Source organism: Lagenorhynchus albirostris, chromosome 20 (genome assembly GCF_949774975.1).
Source record: "Lagenorhynchus albirostris chromosome 20, mLagAlb1.1, whole genome shotgun sequence".
NCBI classification, from domain to species: Eukaryota; Metazoa; Chordata; class Mammalia; order Artiodactyla; family Delphinidae; genus Lagenorhynchus; species Lagenorhynchus albirostris.
This window is the reverse complement of record NC_083114.1, coordinates 47,583,792-47,600,531: the sequence shown is the minus strand read 5'-3', so window position 1 is coordinate 47,600,531 and position 16,740 is coordinate 47,583,792. Positions and strand designations below refer to the sequence as shown.

The following is a 16,740-nucleotide window of genomic DNA, read 5'->3' as shown; positions in this document are numbered from 1 at the left end:
GGATAAAACAAAGCTATTTTGGGGCTTCCCTGGTGGTGCAGTGGTTAAGAACCTGCCTGCCAACGCAGGGTACATGGGTTCGGGCCCTGGTCTGTGAGAATCCCACATGCCGCGGAGCAGCTAAGTGCGTGCGCCACAACTGCTGAGGCTGCGCTCTGGAGCCCGCGAGCCACAACTGCTGAAGCCCGCGTGCCTACAGCCCGTGCTCCACAACAAGAGAAGCCACCGCAATGAGAAGCCCACGCACTGCAGCAAGGAGTGGCCCCCGCTCGCCGCAACTAGAGAAAGCCCACCCGCAGCAACGAAAACCCAATGCAACCAAAAATAAATAAAATAATTTTTTTAAAAAAAAGCTATTTTAAGGGTACCTTTCAAAGAGTTTTGACGGATGCATATATTTATGTAACCAAAACTTCAATCAAGGTAATAGAACATTTCTCCCTCCCAGAATCTCTTTCCTGCCCTTTTACCCCTCTTCACTAAACTGAAAGTCCTAGGCAGTCACTGATCTGCTTTTCATCACTGTAGACTAGTTCTGTCTTTTCTAGGATTTCTTAAGAATTGAATCATGCAGTGTGTACTCTTCAGTTTGGCTTTTTTTGATTAACATGTTTTTGAGATTCATCCATGTTGCTTGTTTGGGCACTTTTTTTGGGTTCTGTTTTGGTTTTGCAACTTTATTTATTTTTGGCTGCACTGGGTCCTTGCTGATGCGTGTGGGCTCTCTTTTTAGTTGCAGCGAGTGGGGGCCACTCCTCGCTGTGGTGTGCAGGCCTCTCATTAAGGTGGGTGGCCTCTCTTGCTGCAGAGCATGGGCTCTAGGCATGCGGGCTTCTGTAGTTGTGGCACATGGGCTCAGTAGTTGTGGCTCGCGGGCTCCAGAACGCAGGCCCAGCAGTTGTGGCACACGGGCCTACCTGCTCTGCTGCATGTGGGATCCTCCTGGACCAGGACTCAAACCTGTGTCCCCTGCATTGGCAGGCGGATTCTTAACCACTGTGCCACCAGGGAAGCCCCCAGTTTTTTCCTTTGTGATTGTTGAGTGGTAGTTGAGAAATATCTTCTTGCATGGACTTAACATCATTGGTTGATCCATTCACCTGTTGCTGGACACCTGGGCCATTTCCAGGTTGAATTGTTATGCATCCTGCTGCTGTGAACATTCATGAAGGAGCCTGTGTGGACAGATGCTCTCATTTCTCTTTGTCAAATGCGTAAGAGTGGAGTGGCTTTACCAAGAAGCCAACAGACTTTCCCAAAGCAGTCTCACCCTTTTATATTCCCGCCAGCAGTGTGGGAGAGTTCTAGTTGCTCTGTGACCTCATCAGCACTTGGTTTTGTCAGCTTTTTCATATTAGCCATTCTGTGGGTGTGCAGTGGTATCTTATTGTGGTTTTGACTTGCACTTCACTGATGACCAATGATGTTGAGCAGATTTTCATGTGCTTGTTAGCCATTTCTGTACTACTTTAGTGAAGGTCACTTTGACCATTTTTAATGGGTTGTGTTCTTATTGAATTTTAAGAATTCTTTGTATATCCTGAACACAAGTCATCTGTGAGCTATGTGTATTATGAATATTTCTCCGATTCTGTCCCTTGCCTTTTCATTTCTTGATAATATATTAGCCATATGTTGACTCCTGCTTAATTTTTCACTTAAAAGTGTACAATCAAAAATATTTGGAGGCTACTGCTCTTCTGCATTGGCAGAAGGAATTGCTGTGAACTGGGGAGAGGAAGGAGGGAGCCCAGGCCCTGCCCCACAGCTTTGCTTGTGAGTTCAGTCTGAGTCAGGTGTCTGTTGGAGAGCCTGCTTTGGTTTCATGTGAATGTTATTTTGGCAAGTTTGGGGTAATCTCAAGAGTAGTCCCACCTCAAAGGGGTAGTCGCTTCTCTCTGAGCACCTACTGTATGCTCAGCACGATTGACTGTTTGCTGCTACCGTCAGCGACATGGACGGAGGGCCCACCCAGCCATCTGCACCCAGAGCCGTGGGTGTGGTGGCTTGTGATCCAGGCGAGAGAGGGCTCAAGACTGCTGGAAGCACAAAGCATCACATTGACTACACTAATATCTAGTACTGCCTTCACCCTCAACCTGGCATCAGGATTTTTAATGAGTGTGCTTCTCTGAGTCAGCCTTTCCCCCAACAGCAAATTGCCACGCAAAGTAGTAGATAAGGCAGCTCTTTCCAGTACCTTCATTAATGGAATCGCAGTGCAGTAAGTGGCCAACAGACAAAATTCTTCTCCAAGCCAAAGAAAAACCTCAGAAGCAGTTGTGAAGCTGCTGGTCACATATGTTGCTGGAAAACCCAACACCAGCTCTCTAAATTGGGTCAGGAATGTTTCTGGAATCAAGACTTCGTGGTCTGTGGGTACAAAAGCAGATCTGCCTATGGAAATGCACCATTTCCTACTAGTCTTAGGATACAGGGCCAGCTCCATAATACATCGGGTCCAGTGCAAAATGAAAGTGTGGATTAAGAATGCTGCAAAAATCTCCAAGGATATATTGTACAACAAAGGGAATATAGCCAATATTTTATATCTATAAATGGAACATAACCTTTAAAAATTGTGAATCGCTGTGTTGTACACTGGAAACTTATATAATATTGTACATCAACTATACCTCATTTTTTTAAGAAGCTGCAAAAAGCTTTTCATTTCTTTTGTGGTCTCTCTCTCTCAACCTGCTGCGGTATTTTTGTTATTAATATCAAGCTTTCTTAGGTGGAGGGGTACTCGTGGGGCAAGTGCAGACTCTCCCAGGTGCCCAAGGTGCCCCTGTCCAGGCCCCGTCCTGGACAGTGGGTGGTCGTGGAGGGGAAGGGGGTGTGGGAGGCAAGATGTGTGTGAACTGAGCCTCCACGCCCCAGGCTGTGGTCCTTTGACCCATTGGACCTCACTTACAAGACACAGACTCAGATAAAATGATGAAGGAGATTTCAGGGTGCTGGCTACGGAACATTCAGCCTCATCTGGGCCCTTCTGAGCACAACGCCTGTTTGACTCACTAACTAGCCACATGCCTGCAGTGGCCCTGTCCACGCAGAAAAGCTTTGTTTCACGTGCTGTGTAGTTTCTAAGTCACCTCAAAGCTAAATATGCAGTGAAAGTGCTTCACTCAAAGATAAATCTCGCAGGGCCTGAGCCCAGGTTGCAGGTGTCTTATTGTTTTTTTTTTTTTTTTTTTTGCGGTACGCAGGCCTCTCACTGTTGTGGCCTCTCCCGTTGCGGGGCACAGGTTCCGGACGCGCAGGCTCAGCGGCCATGGCTCACAGGCCCAGCCACTCCACGGCATGTGGGATCTTCCCGGACCGGGGCACGAACCTGTGTCCCCTGCATTGGCAGGCAAACTCTCAACCACTGCGCCACCAGGGAAGCCCCGCAGGTGTCTTATTGAATCAGACTTTTGAGGCTCTGGTTAGAAGTTCATGCTAGGGACTTACCTGGTGGCGCAGTGGTTAAGAATCCTCCTGCCAGGGGGCTTCCCTGGTGGCGCAGTTGTTGAGAGTCCGCCTGCCGATGCAGGGGACACAGGTTCGTGCCCCAGTCCGGGAAAATCCCACATGCCGCAGAGCGGCTAGGCCCGTGAGCCATGGCCACTGAGCCTGCATGTCCGGAGCCTGTGCTCCACAATGGGAGAGGCCACAACAGTGAGAGACCCGCATACCTCAAAAAAAAAAAAAAAAAAAAAAGAATCCTCCTTCCAATACAGGGGACACGGGTTCGAGCCCTGGTCCAGGAAGATCCTACATGCCATGGAGCAACTAAGCCCATGCGCCATAACTACTGAGCCTGCTTTAGAGCCCACAGCCACAACTGCTGAAGCCTGCGTGCCAACTACTGATACCATGCACCGCAGCTACTGAAGCCCGCGCACTCTAGGACCTGAGTGCCGCAGCTACTGCCTGTGTGCTGCAACTACTGAAGCGTGCGTGCCTGGAGCCTGTGCTCTGCAACAAGAGAAGCCACTGCAATGAGAAGCCTGTGCACCGCAACGAAGAGGAGCCCCCGCTCTCTCCGCAACTAGAGAAAGCCCACGCGCAGCAACAAAGACCCAATGCAGACAAAAATAAAAAATAAATTTAAAAAAGAAGGAATAGCTTTATTATATATAAAAAGCAAATTCGGGGCTTCCTTGGTGGCGCAGTGGTTGGGAGTCCGCCTGCCGATGCAGGGGACACGGGTTCGTGCCCCTGTCCGGGAAGATCCCACATGCTGTGGAGCGGCCGGGCCCGTGAGCCATGGCCGCTGAGCCTGTGCGTCCGGAGCCTGTGCTCCGCAACAGTGAGAGGCCCGCGTACCGCACACACACAAAAAAAAAAAGAGAGAAAAAAAGAAATTCATGCTAAACCCAACAAAAACTATAGTAACGTGGCCTCTTTTAATAAACACCATTGTGTTTCATGAGTTTTATAGAATGTTTTATCATTTTTTAGGGTAAGAAGTCAAGCTGAGGTAAGGTGTTGCTTGAGGTTTACTGCAGAGGAGCAGCAGAGAAAATTGTGAACTACTTAGGGTTTTGGGCTCCTTCCAGTATGGTCTTCATTGTCCTAACCTGCCTTATAGTGGGTCAGGCTGTTGACCTGTGACTTGTGCTCTTTAATAAGTGGCTGCTGGCCTCCCAAAGACACCTCCTCTGAGGGGCAGCCCTCTCCTGAGCTGATGAGCTGCCCCTCCACATACCTTCTCCTGGGGCGAAGGGAGCACCCGCCAGGCTCTAAGTGGCCCTTTCAGACCCATGGTGGTGGCAGCTCAGCGTGACCAGTGGGTAGGACTGACTGGTGGTGTGGACATGTTGCTCTTGGAGCCACAGAAAAGGCAGCCCCAGGTGGGGGAGTGATTTATGAGTCACTGACAAATGTGATTGATTAAGGGCTACAATTCGTTAAAGGTTGTAGTAAAAGTTTTGATATTTCTGTCAAAAACTAGAGGAAACTAGAAGAGAATGATCAAAGTGTATATATAGGCCCATTTAAAGTTCCTTCTTGGCTAAGTCCGCCTCAGGGTTTGGAAAGAAAAGGAATTTTTCTTCCATTTTTGTAAAAGATAAAAAAGAGGCATGGCTTGCCATCATAACTGAGTTGGGACTAGAACCCATTGTTAAACTCCCACAGTAGTGTGTCCTCCTGCAGGGTAATGCTTGCTTGAGTCCTGAAGGCTGTTCTCTTCCACCAGACCTGCTGGTTGCGTTTCTTAGGCTCTTTCTCCTCTGTGATGTGGCGAATGTACCCTCTCACTGCAGAGAACACCGAGTGTGTCTGTTCAGGTTTCAGGAGGGGCTGGTTGGACATCCCCCTGGGATTATGGGTAACGGGCACCTCAGAGGTCATGTGTCCACTTAGCCACTGCACCCCCCAGCCTGTTCCTCATCCATCCTCATCTCAGTAATTGGTACCAGCGTTCTTAGCCACACGAGCCAGATGTGAAGTCAGTCGTCCTGCGGTCTTCTCCCTTCTGTGCCCACACATATTGGTGGGTCATCAGGGCCGTTTATTTCCATCTCCCATACCAGTCAGATCCCGTCTCCTCTTTCTGTCCTCACTGCCTCACGTGGTGTGAGCACTGCACACCCTGGCTCCTTGGAAGCCTCCTCACTGGTTTCCTCATTTCCCCCCTTACCTCCCGATCCAGTCTTGGATGTAACTGTCCACACAGTTCTTCAAATGCAGAAGATCCTGTTGCCTTCCTCCTTGGCAATCACTGCTGCTCATAGCAAGTCATCGATGGCCTCAGAGCACTGTCCACCCTGTGTGACATGTTATTTTTATTAACACAGTCATTGCTTTGCCAATCCCGAGATTAAATGATCGGATTGTCTTCTTCTTATTAGATTATCTTTGTCAGCTGTCACAGGTGAATGACAGAGTAACTGGCCTCTCATTTCTTCCCTTGGAGAGCAGTTCAGCTGCTCAGCTAATGTCTCTGTGGCCAGTTGCATAGCTGAAAGGACTTGAAATGATTTTCCAGACATCCCTTGGGATTGCTAACACTAGGGAGGTGGTGGTATGTGGGGAGGGTCCTCGCTATAAGCCCTTCTGCCCATTGACCGCAGGTGTGGCCACGGAACTCGCTCCTTCTGTCTTTTCTCTCTGCCTTGGAACCAGCAGTATCCTCACTGGAGCCACTGTATCAGCCTGGGCCCCAGAGTGAGGGAAAAGTGGAGCAGAGCAGCCACAAGCAGCCACTTATGGAGTGGGTGGATGGTAGAAGCTGGACCCAGACCTTTGCTGTGAGCCACAGAGATCTTGGGCCGTATGTAGAACAGCAGGGTTCAGCCTATGCTGGCTGTCAGGACACTCAATGCTGTGCTCTAGGAACATGGTAGGGAGATACTGTTCTATGTGAATATTGTTATATGTAGGATGGGACAAATCTTCCCAGGAGAGAAGAAATCCAGAGTACAGAGTATGGTGTCACCACAAACCACAGCTTCTTGGGTCACAATCTGGAAGCCCAGTGATGGGACGGTGTGTAGGTTTAACAGACATCAACTGTGTTGGGTGAATGTGAGGGCACAGGTGTCAGGGTCACTTGTGTGAATGTGGCCATGACCCTGTCCTGTGAACTCCAGAACTGGGGTTGTACTTCCCTGCTTAGCCCGAGGCTGACTATCAGGGACAAACAGACTCTGGAGGAGGGTCTGGAGTTGATAAGAATTGCAGTGAGGTGACATTTCATAACTGTGTCAGGGGTCCCACAAGATTGTCCTTGGAATTTGGTGGGATTCTGAAATGTATAGAAGACAGATAATGATGAGGGTGTGTCCCAGAGCAGGGCTCTCAGATTGTCTGTGGAGAAGGTCCACTCTGAACAAGTAGAAGAGTGAGTGGTTTCCAAACACTCTGTGTCTATGCTCACCTTGTCATGGCTCATGACACAGTTCCTGGCCTGGCTCAGGCCCAGCAACACCTGGAGTGGCACAGCCTAGATCATCAAGCTTTGCATGGGACATCTTGAAAGTTTCCAAATTTTTTTCTTTTTCTTTGAAATTACTCAGACCTATAGAAAAGTTGCAAAAATAGAACAGAGATTCTCATTTTCCCAGATTCCCCAAATATTAACATTTACCACACTTGCTTCATTGCTCTGTTTTTTCCCTGAAATTTTTGAGAATAAGCTGCATACGTGATGCATTTTTACCTCTAAAATATTTCCATGTGTATTTCCTAAAAAATTTCCTTCCATAACCACAGCCCAGGTACCAAAGCAAATTAGCGTTGATACAACACCGTGACCTAACCCACTGGCCTTAACTGGACTTAGCAGTCTTTTACTGATGCCCTTTTTCTAGAGTCAGATCACACATGCATTGAACTTTACCCTCATTTGTGACCATTCCTTGGCCTTTCTGTGTCTTCTGTGTTGATTTTTGTTTGGTTGGTTTTTTTTAAAGAAGTAGGGTCATCTGCTGGGGGTGAGATAGGAAGTTAGCAGGTCATAGATTTAGGGAGCTGGAGAAAGTTGGGGTTTTTTTGTTTGTTTTAATATTTATTTGGCTGCGCTCGGTCTTAGCGGCATGCAGGATCTTTATTTGCAGCATGTGGGCTCTTAGTTGCGGCACGTGGGATCTAGTTCCCTGACCAGGGATTGAACCCAAGCCCCCTACATTGGGAGCGTGGAGTCTTAACCACTGGACCACCAGGAAAGTCCCATTGTTTTGTAGAATATTTGAGGACAGGCCAGTTGTTTTGTAGAATATTTGTCTGATGTTTCCTCTTGGTGAGATCTGGGTTTGTTATTTTTAGCAGGAAATCCAAAGGTGAGGCAGTGTCTTCTTGGTGCCCCACGGCAGGGACACTGTTGCTGCGTTGTGCCCTGGCCATGAGGGTGGCATCTGCAGGCCTTGTCCCATTAAACTTTCTAAAATACTGTTTAAAAACTGAGGGACTCCAGAGTTATCCTAACAATGACTGTCTGAATCGCATTCAGACGTGTTGTTTTAAGTAGGTAGAAATGGAGCCCACTTGTGGGGAGATTTTTCCAACTCAGGAAGTGTGTCTGAGTAATCTGTGCCACGACAGAGAAGGATGACAGGAGGCTGGGGGACATGGTGGCTGTCCTCCCCCGGGGCCTGCCGTCACTGTGGATGCTGAGGTGGAAGGCTGCTCTGCTGCACTCACCTTTCCGAGTGGTGCTGTGGGGCCAGACCACTGTTCCTGCCTGTCTCGTCCTCTGTGGGGTAAAGGGTATGGGAGCCAACCTCTTCCTGAGGCCACCTACACCTCTGAAGTGGCCCAGTTGGACTTGGTTGTAGGGAATAGTTTGCCTAATTGGTTAATTGTTTGAACTTGCTTTGCATAGAGATATCACTAAATTTGACTTTCCGTTTGGTTGGAGGCTTATTTCAGTGTGGCTTATTATTTCTGCCTAGCTGTATGATGTTAGTGTTGAAGTATTTGCAATAAGGCCTGGCTTTGTATTGATACATAAAGAACAGGTCTTCACGGACTTCCCTGGTGGCACAGTGGTTAAGAATCCGCCTACCAATGCAGGGGACACGGGTTCGAGCCCTGGTCTGGGAAGATCCCACATGCCGCAGAGCAACTAAGCCCGTGTGCCACAGCTACTGAAACCTGTACGCCTAGAGCCCGTGCTCCGCAACAAGAGAGGCCACCGCAAGGAGAAGCCCGCGCAACGAAGAGTGATCCCTGCTCGCCACAACTAAAGAAAGCCCGGGCGCAGCAGCGAAGACCCAATGCAGCCCCCGCAAAAATAAATAAATAAATAACAGGTCTTCAGAATCCTTAGAGCTTCTTTGTGAATCTGAAAATTCAGAGCTCTAAAATTCAGAGCTCTAGACCCAAGCCATTGGCTTGCATATCTCATTTGTAAGAGTTTCCATTCCAAGAAAAATGCCTGTCACCAAGTATAGGAGACTAAGAGAGAGGTGAAGAAAAGGATATTTGCAACTCTGAATCCATATTAAAATTGTTAATGTTTATTCAAGTAAAAGAAGCTTAGTTTTTGTCAGGGTCCTTGCCTAAGGTTGAAGCCATCAGCTGTTGTGTTGCTTCAGTTTTGACTTGTGGCTCAAGTTGCACGGCTTCTCAGAGGTGCTCAGTACCTGGTCATGTTTTGCTTAGGGGTTTGCCGTTCTGCTTTCTGCGGTCTGGTTTTTCTTATTGTTCATTTTAAAATCTTTCCCTTTTCTCTGTTATTTTGTCATATTTCTCAGAGTTCTCATAAACAGATGCATGTTTTTATACTGAGCTTTATTACAAATCTTTCAGGATCAGTTAAAGTATTTTTAAAGAGCACACGGTGTTAGGTATTGTGATGGTACGAAGCAGCGTGAGACCCGGGCAGCATGCTCTTAATTTCCCTAATCAGTATAGTATCTTAGGCTCTTAAACCCTTTCCATGACCTGAAGTGCTTCATGGGAACGAGGACCAGCGTGCCCAGACGTAACAGCCTCTTGGTGGTGGTGTGGGGGAGACAGAGATCTGACACTCACCTTGCTTTGTCTGCTGTTTTAATGTTTTGCTGCTCTTTTTACTTTTGTGAAACAATTAATTAAAATTATCCCACTGTTTTTTTTTTAACATGTTGGGTAGGGTGGGCTGGGCTACCTACCTGCATTATTAATTTATTTTATTTCTTTTTGGTTGTGTGGCATGTGGGACCTTAGTTCCCTGACCAGAGATCCAACCTGGGCCCCCTGCGGTAGAAGCATGGGGTCGTAACCACTGGACCGCCAGGGAAGTCCCTATCCCACTGTTTTTTATTTCTAGCTTAGAAAAGTCAAGCAGTGGCCATTCACATTCCCTAAAGGGGAACAAGGATTTCATCACTAATGGAACTCCATAGAGAACTCAAACACTGTTTTGATATATTTTGCTTCGAATGTAACCTACATAGAAAAATCGGTTATAATTATAACATGGCTGCCCAGGTAAAGAAATACACCATTGTTAACCCAAAAGTATAGGAAATGTTCTGTGAACCCCCTGGCATGTTATCAACATTTTACCGATTTCTGTATCCATCTACAGATGGCTTTTTTAATTAAAAAAAAAAAACCTCTCTACTGAAGTATACTACATACACAGAAGAGTGTATGTTTCATACATGTGTAACTCGATGAATTTTCACTAATAGGAACTCACCCATGTAATCATAACTCAGATTGAAAAACAGAAAGTTACCAGACTACCTGGGTAGCTTTTAAATGTGTTTTATGGCTCATACACGTATGAGAAGTTGCTAAGATGCAAACAGAGATACCATTTTCACCTGTCAAGGGGGTGGGGTTAGTGGCAGTGTCCACTGATGGCCGGGACACTCTCACATGCTGTCGGTCAGAGGCTGTCAGCAGGTGGCCTGACAGTGCCTTGCGTTGCTTTAGATGCCCTCTGTGCCCTTGGAGCCTGAGGTTTATGGATGGCGCCTGTGCCGTGGAGACGATTGTTGTCTTTAATTGGAAACTTTGGGAATAGGATACTAAGGAAGGAAGTCCTCCATGTGGTGGTGCTAGCCCTGAAGGCAGCGCTCAGCCTGCGCTGAGGTCTGTCTGCGAACAGACCCTGTGGGTGACACTGAGGGAACGTGTAGACTGAGGGCCAACATGCAAGGTGTGGTCCTATTTTGTGGAAAGCAGAAATAAACCCCAGAGACATGTAGGTACCCCTTGGGGGAGGGAGGAGTCCCATTCTCACATTCCCGTGTTGGAATTGTGCACAGTGCTTTGTTGCTTCCGTGGCATGTGGAGGACAGGCAGGTGGGTGTGCTGCTCCTCTGGTTCAGTCTGGGCTTCTGTGAGTTCCCAGGTGATGACGGAACGAACAACACAGTGGATGGTGAGTGTCCAACTGTAGGAAAAGCAAGTACTATTGACATCTTACAGTGGGGCTGAAGGTAGTGTGGTTTTTTCATTTTAATAAACATTTGAGTGTTTGATAAATATTTGAATTAATCCTCATGGTACTCTCAGAGATAGGTGCTGTCATCTGTTCTGTGGATGAGGAAACAGGCACAGAGAGGTAACTGCTCTGCGGGATCGGATGCCCTCGTGCTGGGTGACGATGCTTGTTCTAACAGCCTGGCCTTCCTGGTGAACAGTGACTATCGCCTGAGGACAGGAGCTCGGGAACTACAAATGGGAGGAAAAGGAGGAAACTTCCTTACTCCTGTAATTGTTATATATATTGTGCTAGAAATTAAGGCCAGTCGGGTCTTAATCCCTTTCTTTTCTAGGCCTGGAGTTGATTATTCAGATCTCATGCTAGCGACAAAGGGGCAGCTGCAGTTGTGGGCTTCCCATTCGTTGTATTCATGTGATTTGCTTGTTTTAATTACCTTTTTAATGTATGAAACTGGGTACTTGTTCATTAATTCCAACAAGTGTGTACTGAGGGCCTTCTCTGTATATACCAGGGACTCTTCTGGTCTCCAGGTTATAGCAGTGAACTGAGCTTTGTTCTACTGGAGGTTGTATCCTATTGGGGTGACAACAAGCAAAAGTGGGGTAACATAGAATCATGTGGCCGGAGTGAAATGAAGAACAAGGTGGCAGCAAGGGCAGAGTGTGGGGCGGTCAGGAAACCCTCAGATAGGCAGCTGAGGGGTGGGAGGGGACCCCTGGGTAGTGAGCAAGAGGAGGAACGGACAAGAGGCAGGGATGTGGGGTCTGACCCACAGTGGGGTGGGGGCCTCTGGGGTATTAAAGTGGAGGGAGGACAGCATGAGAGAAGGACCTCGAGAAGGAAAGGGCTGTGCCCCGAGGGCAGCAGAGACAGAGGCTGGCCTTTTTGTATCTTTGAACACCACGTGCAGATCTTGCTGTTTTAGAAACACCCTGGCTACTGGCTGCAGACAGACTAGAGTAGGAACCTGAGAGAAGGGCTGGGCAAGAGATGTCATCAGAGGTAAGCAGGTGAGGGGCATGCCTGGGGCACCTCCTCCTTGCGATGGGACCTTCCATGCACTGCGGGGTTAGCAGCATTCCTGCCTGGCCTCCACCTACTCAGTGCCGAGAGCACATCTCCAGATCCCAAGCCTGTCTCCAGACCCTTACCCAGTGTAGATTAAGTGGTATTTGAGTCTTTTTTGAGTCTCCTCTCCCGTTTTTTTTTTTTCTTGTTGAGCTGGTCTAAATGATGTTTTTGCTTACTAGTGTTTTTAAATCATGTGATGCCTCCTTTGTGTTTCCCTCATTAATCGACTTGTAACATGTGAGGTGAACTTGAAATGGGCTTCTCTCCGACTCTTCCATGCAAGTCGAGGCTCCAGTATGTTTGGGGACACTCGGGCTCTGCGACCTGTTGTGGATGGGGCATCCTGCCCACCGATCGGCAGATGGGCGCTGACAGTTGGCTTTTCTTTTTTAGGTGCACGTTCAGGTTCCCGAGCACAAACATCAAGATCACATTCACTGCCCTGTCCAGCGAGAAGAGGGAGAAACAGGAAGCGCCCGAGTCCCCCGTGAAGCCCGTGCAGGCTCACATCTCGCCGCTGACCATCAACATTCCAGACACCATGGCCCACCTCATCAGCCCCCTCCCCTCCCCCACAGGAACCATCAGGTACACAGCAGCTTCCATGGTAGACGGGGTCACCGTGGGGTCAGGGTGTGCATGTGCCAAGGTGGACATGACCCTGTCCAAATTTCAGTCCTTGCCTCTTGCGTGGGACATTCAGAAGCCATTGTACGTCACAGTAGTGGGCAGCAGCGCACAGCAACGTCTTCTCCCTTCCCTGGGGCTGACCTACATGGAGAGGGAGATGTTGAGGGCACTTAAAATATTGTTTAGTTTCTGAGCACTGTTTGCTCTTAGTTTCCTGCATATGAAACACAGTTCACAAATGTTCCTTGTTTTCACTTGGGATTCTTTTATTTGAGTGTAAGTTTAAAGGATAGATGATTTGTCTTATTGGTCTAAAATGTGAGGTGGGTTTTCAGTTGCATTTTGAGTTTTTTGGTTTCCTACAATTTCATGCAAATTCTGATGACTTACACTTTGGATTACTGAGTTTGACCACAGTGAGGTGACAAACTTGTTTGTCCTGATGTCCTAAGAGAGACTGGGAGCCTCAGGAAGTGGAGGATGGTGCCTTCAAGGCGTGCTCTCCACTGCATAACCCGCGCTTTCAGGGGGCAGTAGCTGAGGGTCAGGTCAGGAATTGCCTGGGACCAGCAGGCGTGACCCTGTCCTAGGGTCAGATGGTCGGTCCTCCTGTGTTCTGTTGGGTCTTAGAAGAGTGAAGTATGTATTCAGGCATCTTCTTCCATGTGAGTAATGTTAGACTTAGGTGCAAAAGGAACACATTTACTTCTCTTGAGAGCCAAGCTCCTACTGTCCAGGTGTGTCCACAGGGCATGGCTGGCAGGCAGAGAAGGCCTTGCCTCGTCCACTGGGACTGACCCCTACATGTAGCAGAGCAAGGAGGGCACAGAGGGAACACGGGCAGCTCTGGGTTGTAGCTTTTAGTCGGACACTTCTGTTTCTTATCTTAAAAACCAGCATGGACAGAAAGGTATCCTTCTGGAAAGGCCTGGAAGGAGTGTCGGGTAGACTCTGGCTGTACCCTTGCTTGGTGTTATGTGAGTGCAGCTGCTCCCGGGCCCCTTCTCTGCCCCCTGCCATGGCTGCTCTGCTGAGGATGCTGCCTCTGTCTCTCCCACTTGGTTGAATTTGTCTGTATGTGACTAGATGGACCAGGTGCACTTACCTGTGCACCAGGTAAGTGTGGCAGTGGGTAGGCAGAAGACAGCAGCCGGTGGCCCGATCTTTATTCAGCACCGTGTGAAAAGTGCACAGAATTCACAGAGGAAGAGGAGAAAGCCCGTGTTTACCCACGTGGGACAACGGCCCACAGTGGAAGCAGCAGCCTTAGGGTCAGATCACTGACACACTGCCTGGCCATGTGGAGACAGAAGTTCTGTGGGCGCTCAGGGAACTGGAGGTGGTTGGAAACTTTAGGGATTGGGTCAGGAGCTGATGCAGTCTCTCCTCACCCCCTGCCCCATCTTCATCCTGTTTTCCTTGCTCATCCCCTCTCCATATCCCACCGCCAGCACTGAGCAGCAGAGCACCCCCCCTGTTGAGACAGCTCACGGTGGTGGAGCCCACCACCACCCAGCCAGTGGGGCCACTCACCACATTGGCCCTTCATTTATGTTAGCTAGTTTTAAATCATTAAGCAGGAGTTCCAAGAGTGTGGTCCTGCCATCTGTCTTGTTCCTCTCTCCCCAGTGCTTTAAGAGTTGTTCCTGGCATGCGGTAAACACTTGTTTCGTGGGTGAGTGCATATACTGACGGTGCATGTTCATGGTAGAGAGCCCAGTAGTGTTCAGGGGGTGCCAGGTAATAGTGTGTTGTTCCACCTCCTGGGCCCCTCCTTTCCAGTTCAGTTTTTTGGAGGTAACTACTGTTTCTTAGGTATTTTTTCCAGAAATTTTCTATACATTTGCAATACTTGACTTTTTTTTATCCAAAACATAAATGAGATCTAACCATACATACTGTCCTATAACTTACTGGATTTTTAAAACAGTCTTATCTTGGCATCCTTCCATTTCAGTAGCTTGTTCTCTTTTGTAAAGTATAATACTGTACAGAAAAGGGAGAGTAAGTTAAATACATAACTTGGTGAATTATCACAAGTGAATGTGGCTCTTAATCAGCAGAGATCAAGAATCAGAACATTCTCAGCATCATGGCCAAGCCCTACCTTGTGAAAAAAAAAAGTGCATGTTTGAAAACAGGTTCCTGTTTCTGATTTCTGGGTGTTCCCTGTGAGCCCGTCACAGCCTGCGTGTCTGTATCCACGGCCTCCTCCCCTCTTTGTGCGTCCTGTCTTCAGCCTCGCTGCTGTCCCCCTCTCTTCAGACTCCCCCTGACCTTTCCGGTGTAGCTGGAAGCCATGTCCTTTGTTGCAGCCTGTCCTCAGCTCCCTGGTGGGAGGGGGCGAGCAGAGCAGTGGTCTGTGTCCCTCTACCAGGCTGAGCCCTGGAGCCATCATGCATGGTTCTGTGTCCTTGGTAAGTTCCTAAGATGATACATGTGGAAGCAAATACCTGATTTCTTAGGGTGATCTTAAATTTCACAGAGTTAATGAGTCCATTTTTCCATGGAAAATGCTGAAGTTCTCTTACTTTTAAAATTTGTTTTCCTTGAAATAAGAGTCAGTTATTGAAACACAGTGTGATGTACGTTTTACCATAGACTAATAGGAGCAACCTTTTCTCGCCCACAGTGCTGCGAATTCCTGTCCATCCAGCCCCCGGGGAGCAGGGTCTTCAGGGTACAAAATGGGCCGTGTGATACCATCTGACCTCAATTTAATGGCCGACAACTCACAGCCAGAAAATGAGAAGGAAGCTTCAGGTGGAGACAGCCCAAAGGTAAATGTTTTATAGCCTCGAAACAGAACCCAGGGCCTGTTGGGGAGCCAGCTGTCCTCACTGCATTGCCTGCATGTCAAGGAACACCCCCCCAGGGCCTTTTGAGAAGTGCACGTCTGCACGGATGTTGGGTCATTGCTGAGCATGTTCTCAGTGCTGGGCACTAGAGATGCATTCTTTTGGTCATTCAGCACTGGGCCCTCCTTGGTGGCAGCTATGGGCCCAGGTGCTGAGAGCTTGAACCCTTGGTCCTCACAAGGTCACTGCCTGGTGTCCTAGGAGACCACTCTTGGGATTTAGTCCTCCTGTCCCAGATGGTGAAGGTTGCACACACACATGTCTGAATGTACATGTGAACACATATGCACACAAACACACACTTTAGAGAGGACACATCAGTCCCCCTTTTGGATGGTAATTATTATTATTATTTTTTTAAATTTTATTTATTTAATTTATTTGGCTGCATCGGGTCTTGATTGTGGCATGTGGGATCTTCGTTGTGGCACGCAGGATCTTTCATTGTGGCATGCAGGCTGTTCGTTGCGGTGCGCAGGCTTCTCTCTAGTTGTGGAGCACAGGCTGCAGAGCGTGCAGGCTCAATAGTTGCGGCATGCCTGGGCTCAGTAGTTGTGGTGCTTTGGCTCAGTAGTTGCAGCACACAGGCTTAGTTGCTCTGCAGCATGTGGGATCTTAGTTCCCTGACCAGGGATCAAACCCACATGCCCTGCATTGGAAGGCGGATTCTTAACCTCTGGACCACCAGGGAAGTCCCTGGATGGTAATTATTGATGGCCCACAATAGGACCCTGCCTATTTCTATTCTTTGACCCAGTAATACCCCTTCTAGGACTTCATTTAGGGGAAATGGACAAAAATCTCAAAACAAAAGTTCATATAAAACAGAAAATTGAAAGCAACCTAAATGCCCCTAACTGAGGGAAGAATGATTAAGTAAGGGGATATTATGTGGCATAGTTACTGATATGGACGTGCTCTTGATGTAATGCTACGTGAAAAAATAAAACCAGGCATAGTATTACTTTATATATTTATAAAATGTGGTATATTCGTGTCATAGGACACGTCATAGCCATGGGAATGGATAAGCTGTGGCCGTGCACTGTCTCTCCACAGCAGCCAGGAGCCTCTTGCACAGGGTGCTGGGCAGGGGCAGACACAGAGGGGCACCCTCTGTTGGATTCCATTTTTGTCCATAGTCCATTTGCCTGTTTAAAACCAGGCAAAACTAAACTGTTTCAAGATGCATTCTTAGATGGTAAAACTTAAGTCACAGTAAGGTTATGATTAGTATAAAATGTCAGGAGTAGTGGTGGCCTCTCTGGGAGGCAGCGGGGGATGAGGAAGCTACTGAGACGGGGG

General features: G+C 48.1%; 1 protein-coding gene across 3 annotated transcripts in view; it reads left to right on the top strand.

Annotated features, from left to right (window-relative positions):
- FOXK2 (forkhead box K2) overlaps positions 1-16,740 on the top strand; it is a 70,966-nt gene that overhangs the window by 29,690 nt on the left and 24,536 nt on the right. For all 3 annotated transcript variants that reach the window (XM_060133566.1, XM_060133567.1, XM_060133568.1), the window contains exons 2-3: positions 12,341-12,535; positions 15,210-15,357. In XM_060133566.1, coding sequence (XP_059989549.1) covers positions 12,341-12,535; positions 15,210-15,357 — 343 coding nt within the window. The remainder of the gene's footprint in view (positions 1-12,340; positions 12,536-15,209; positions 15,358-16,740) is intronic.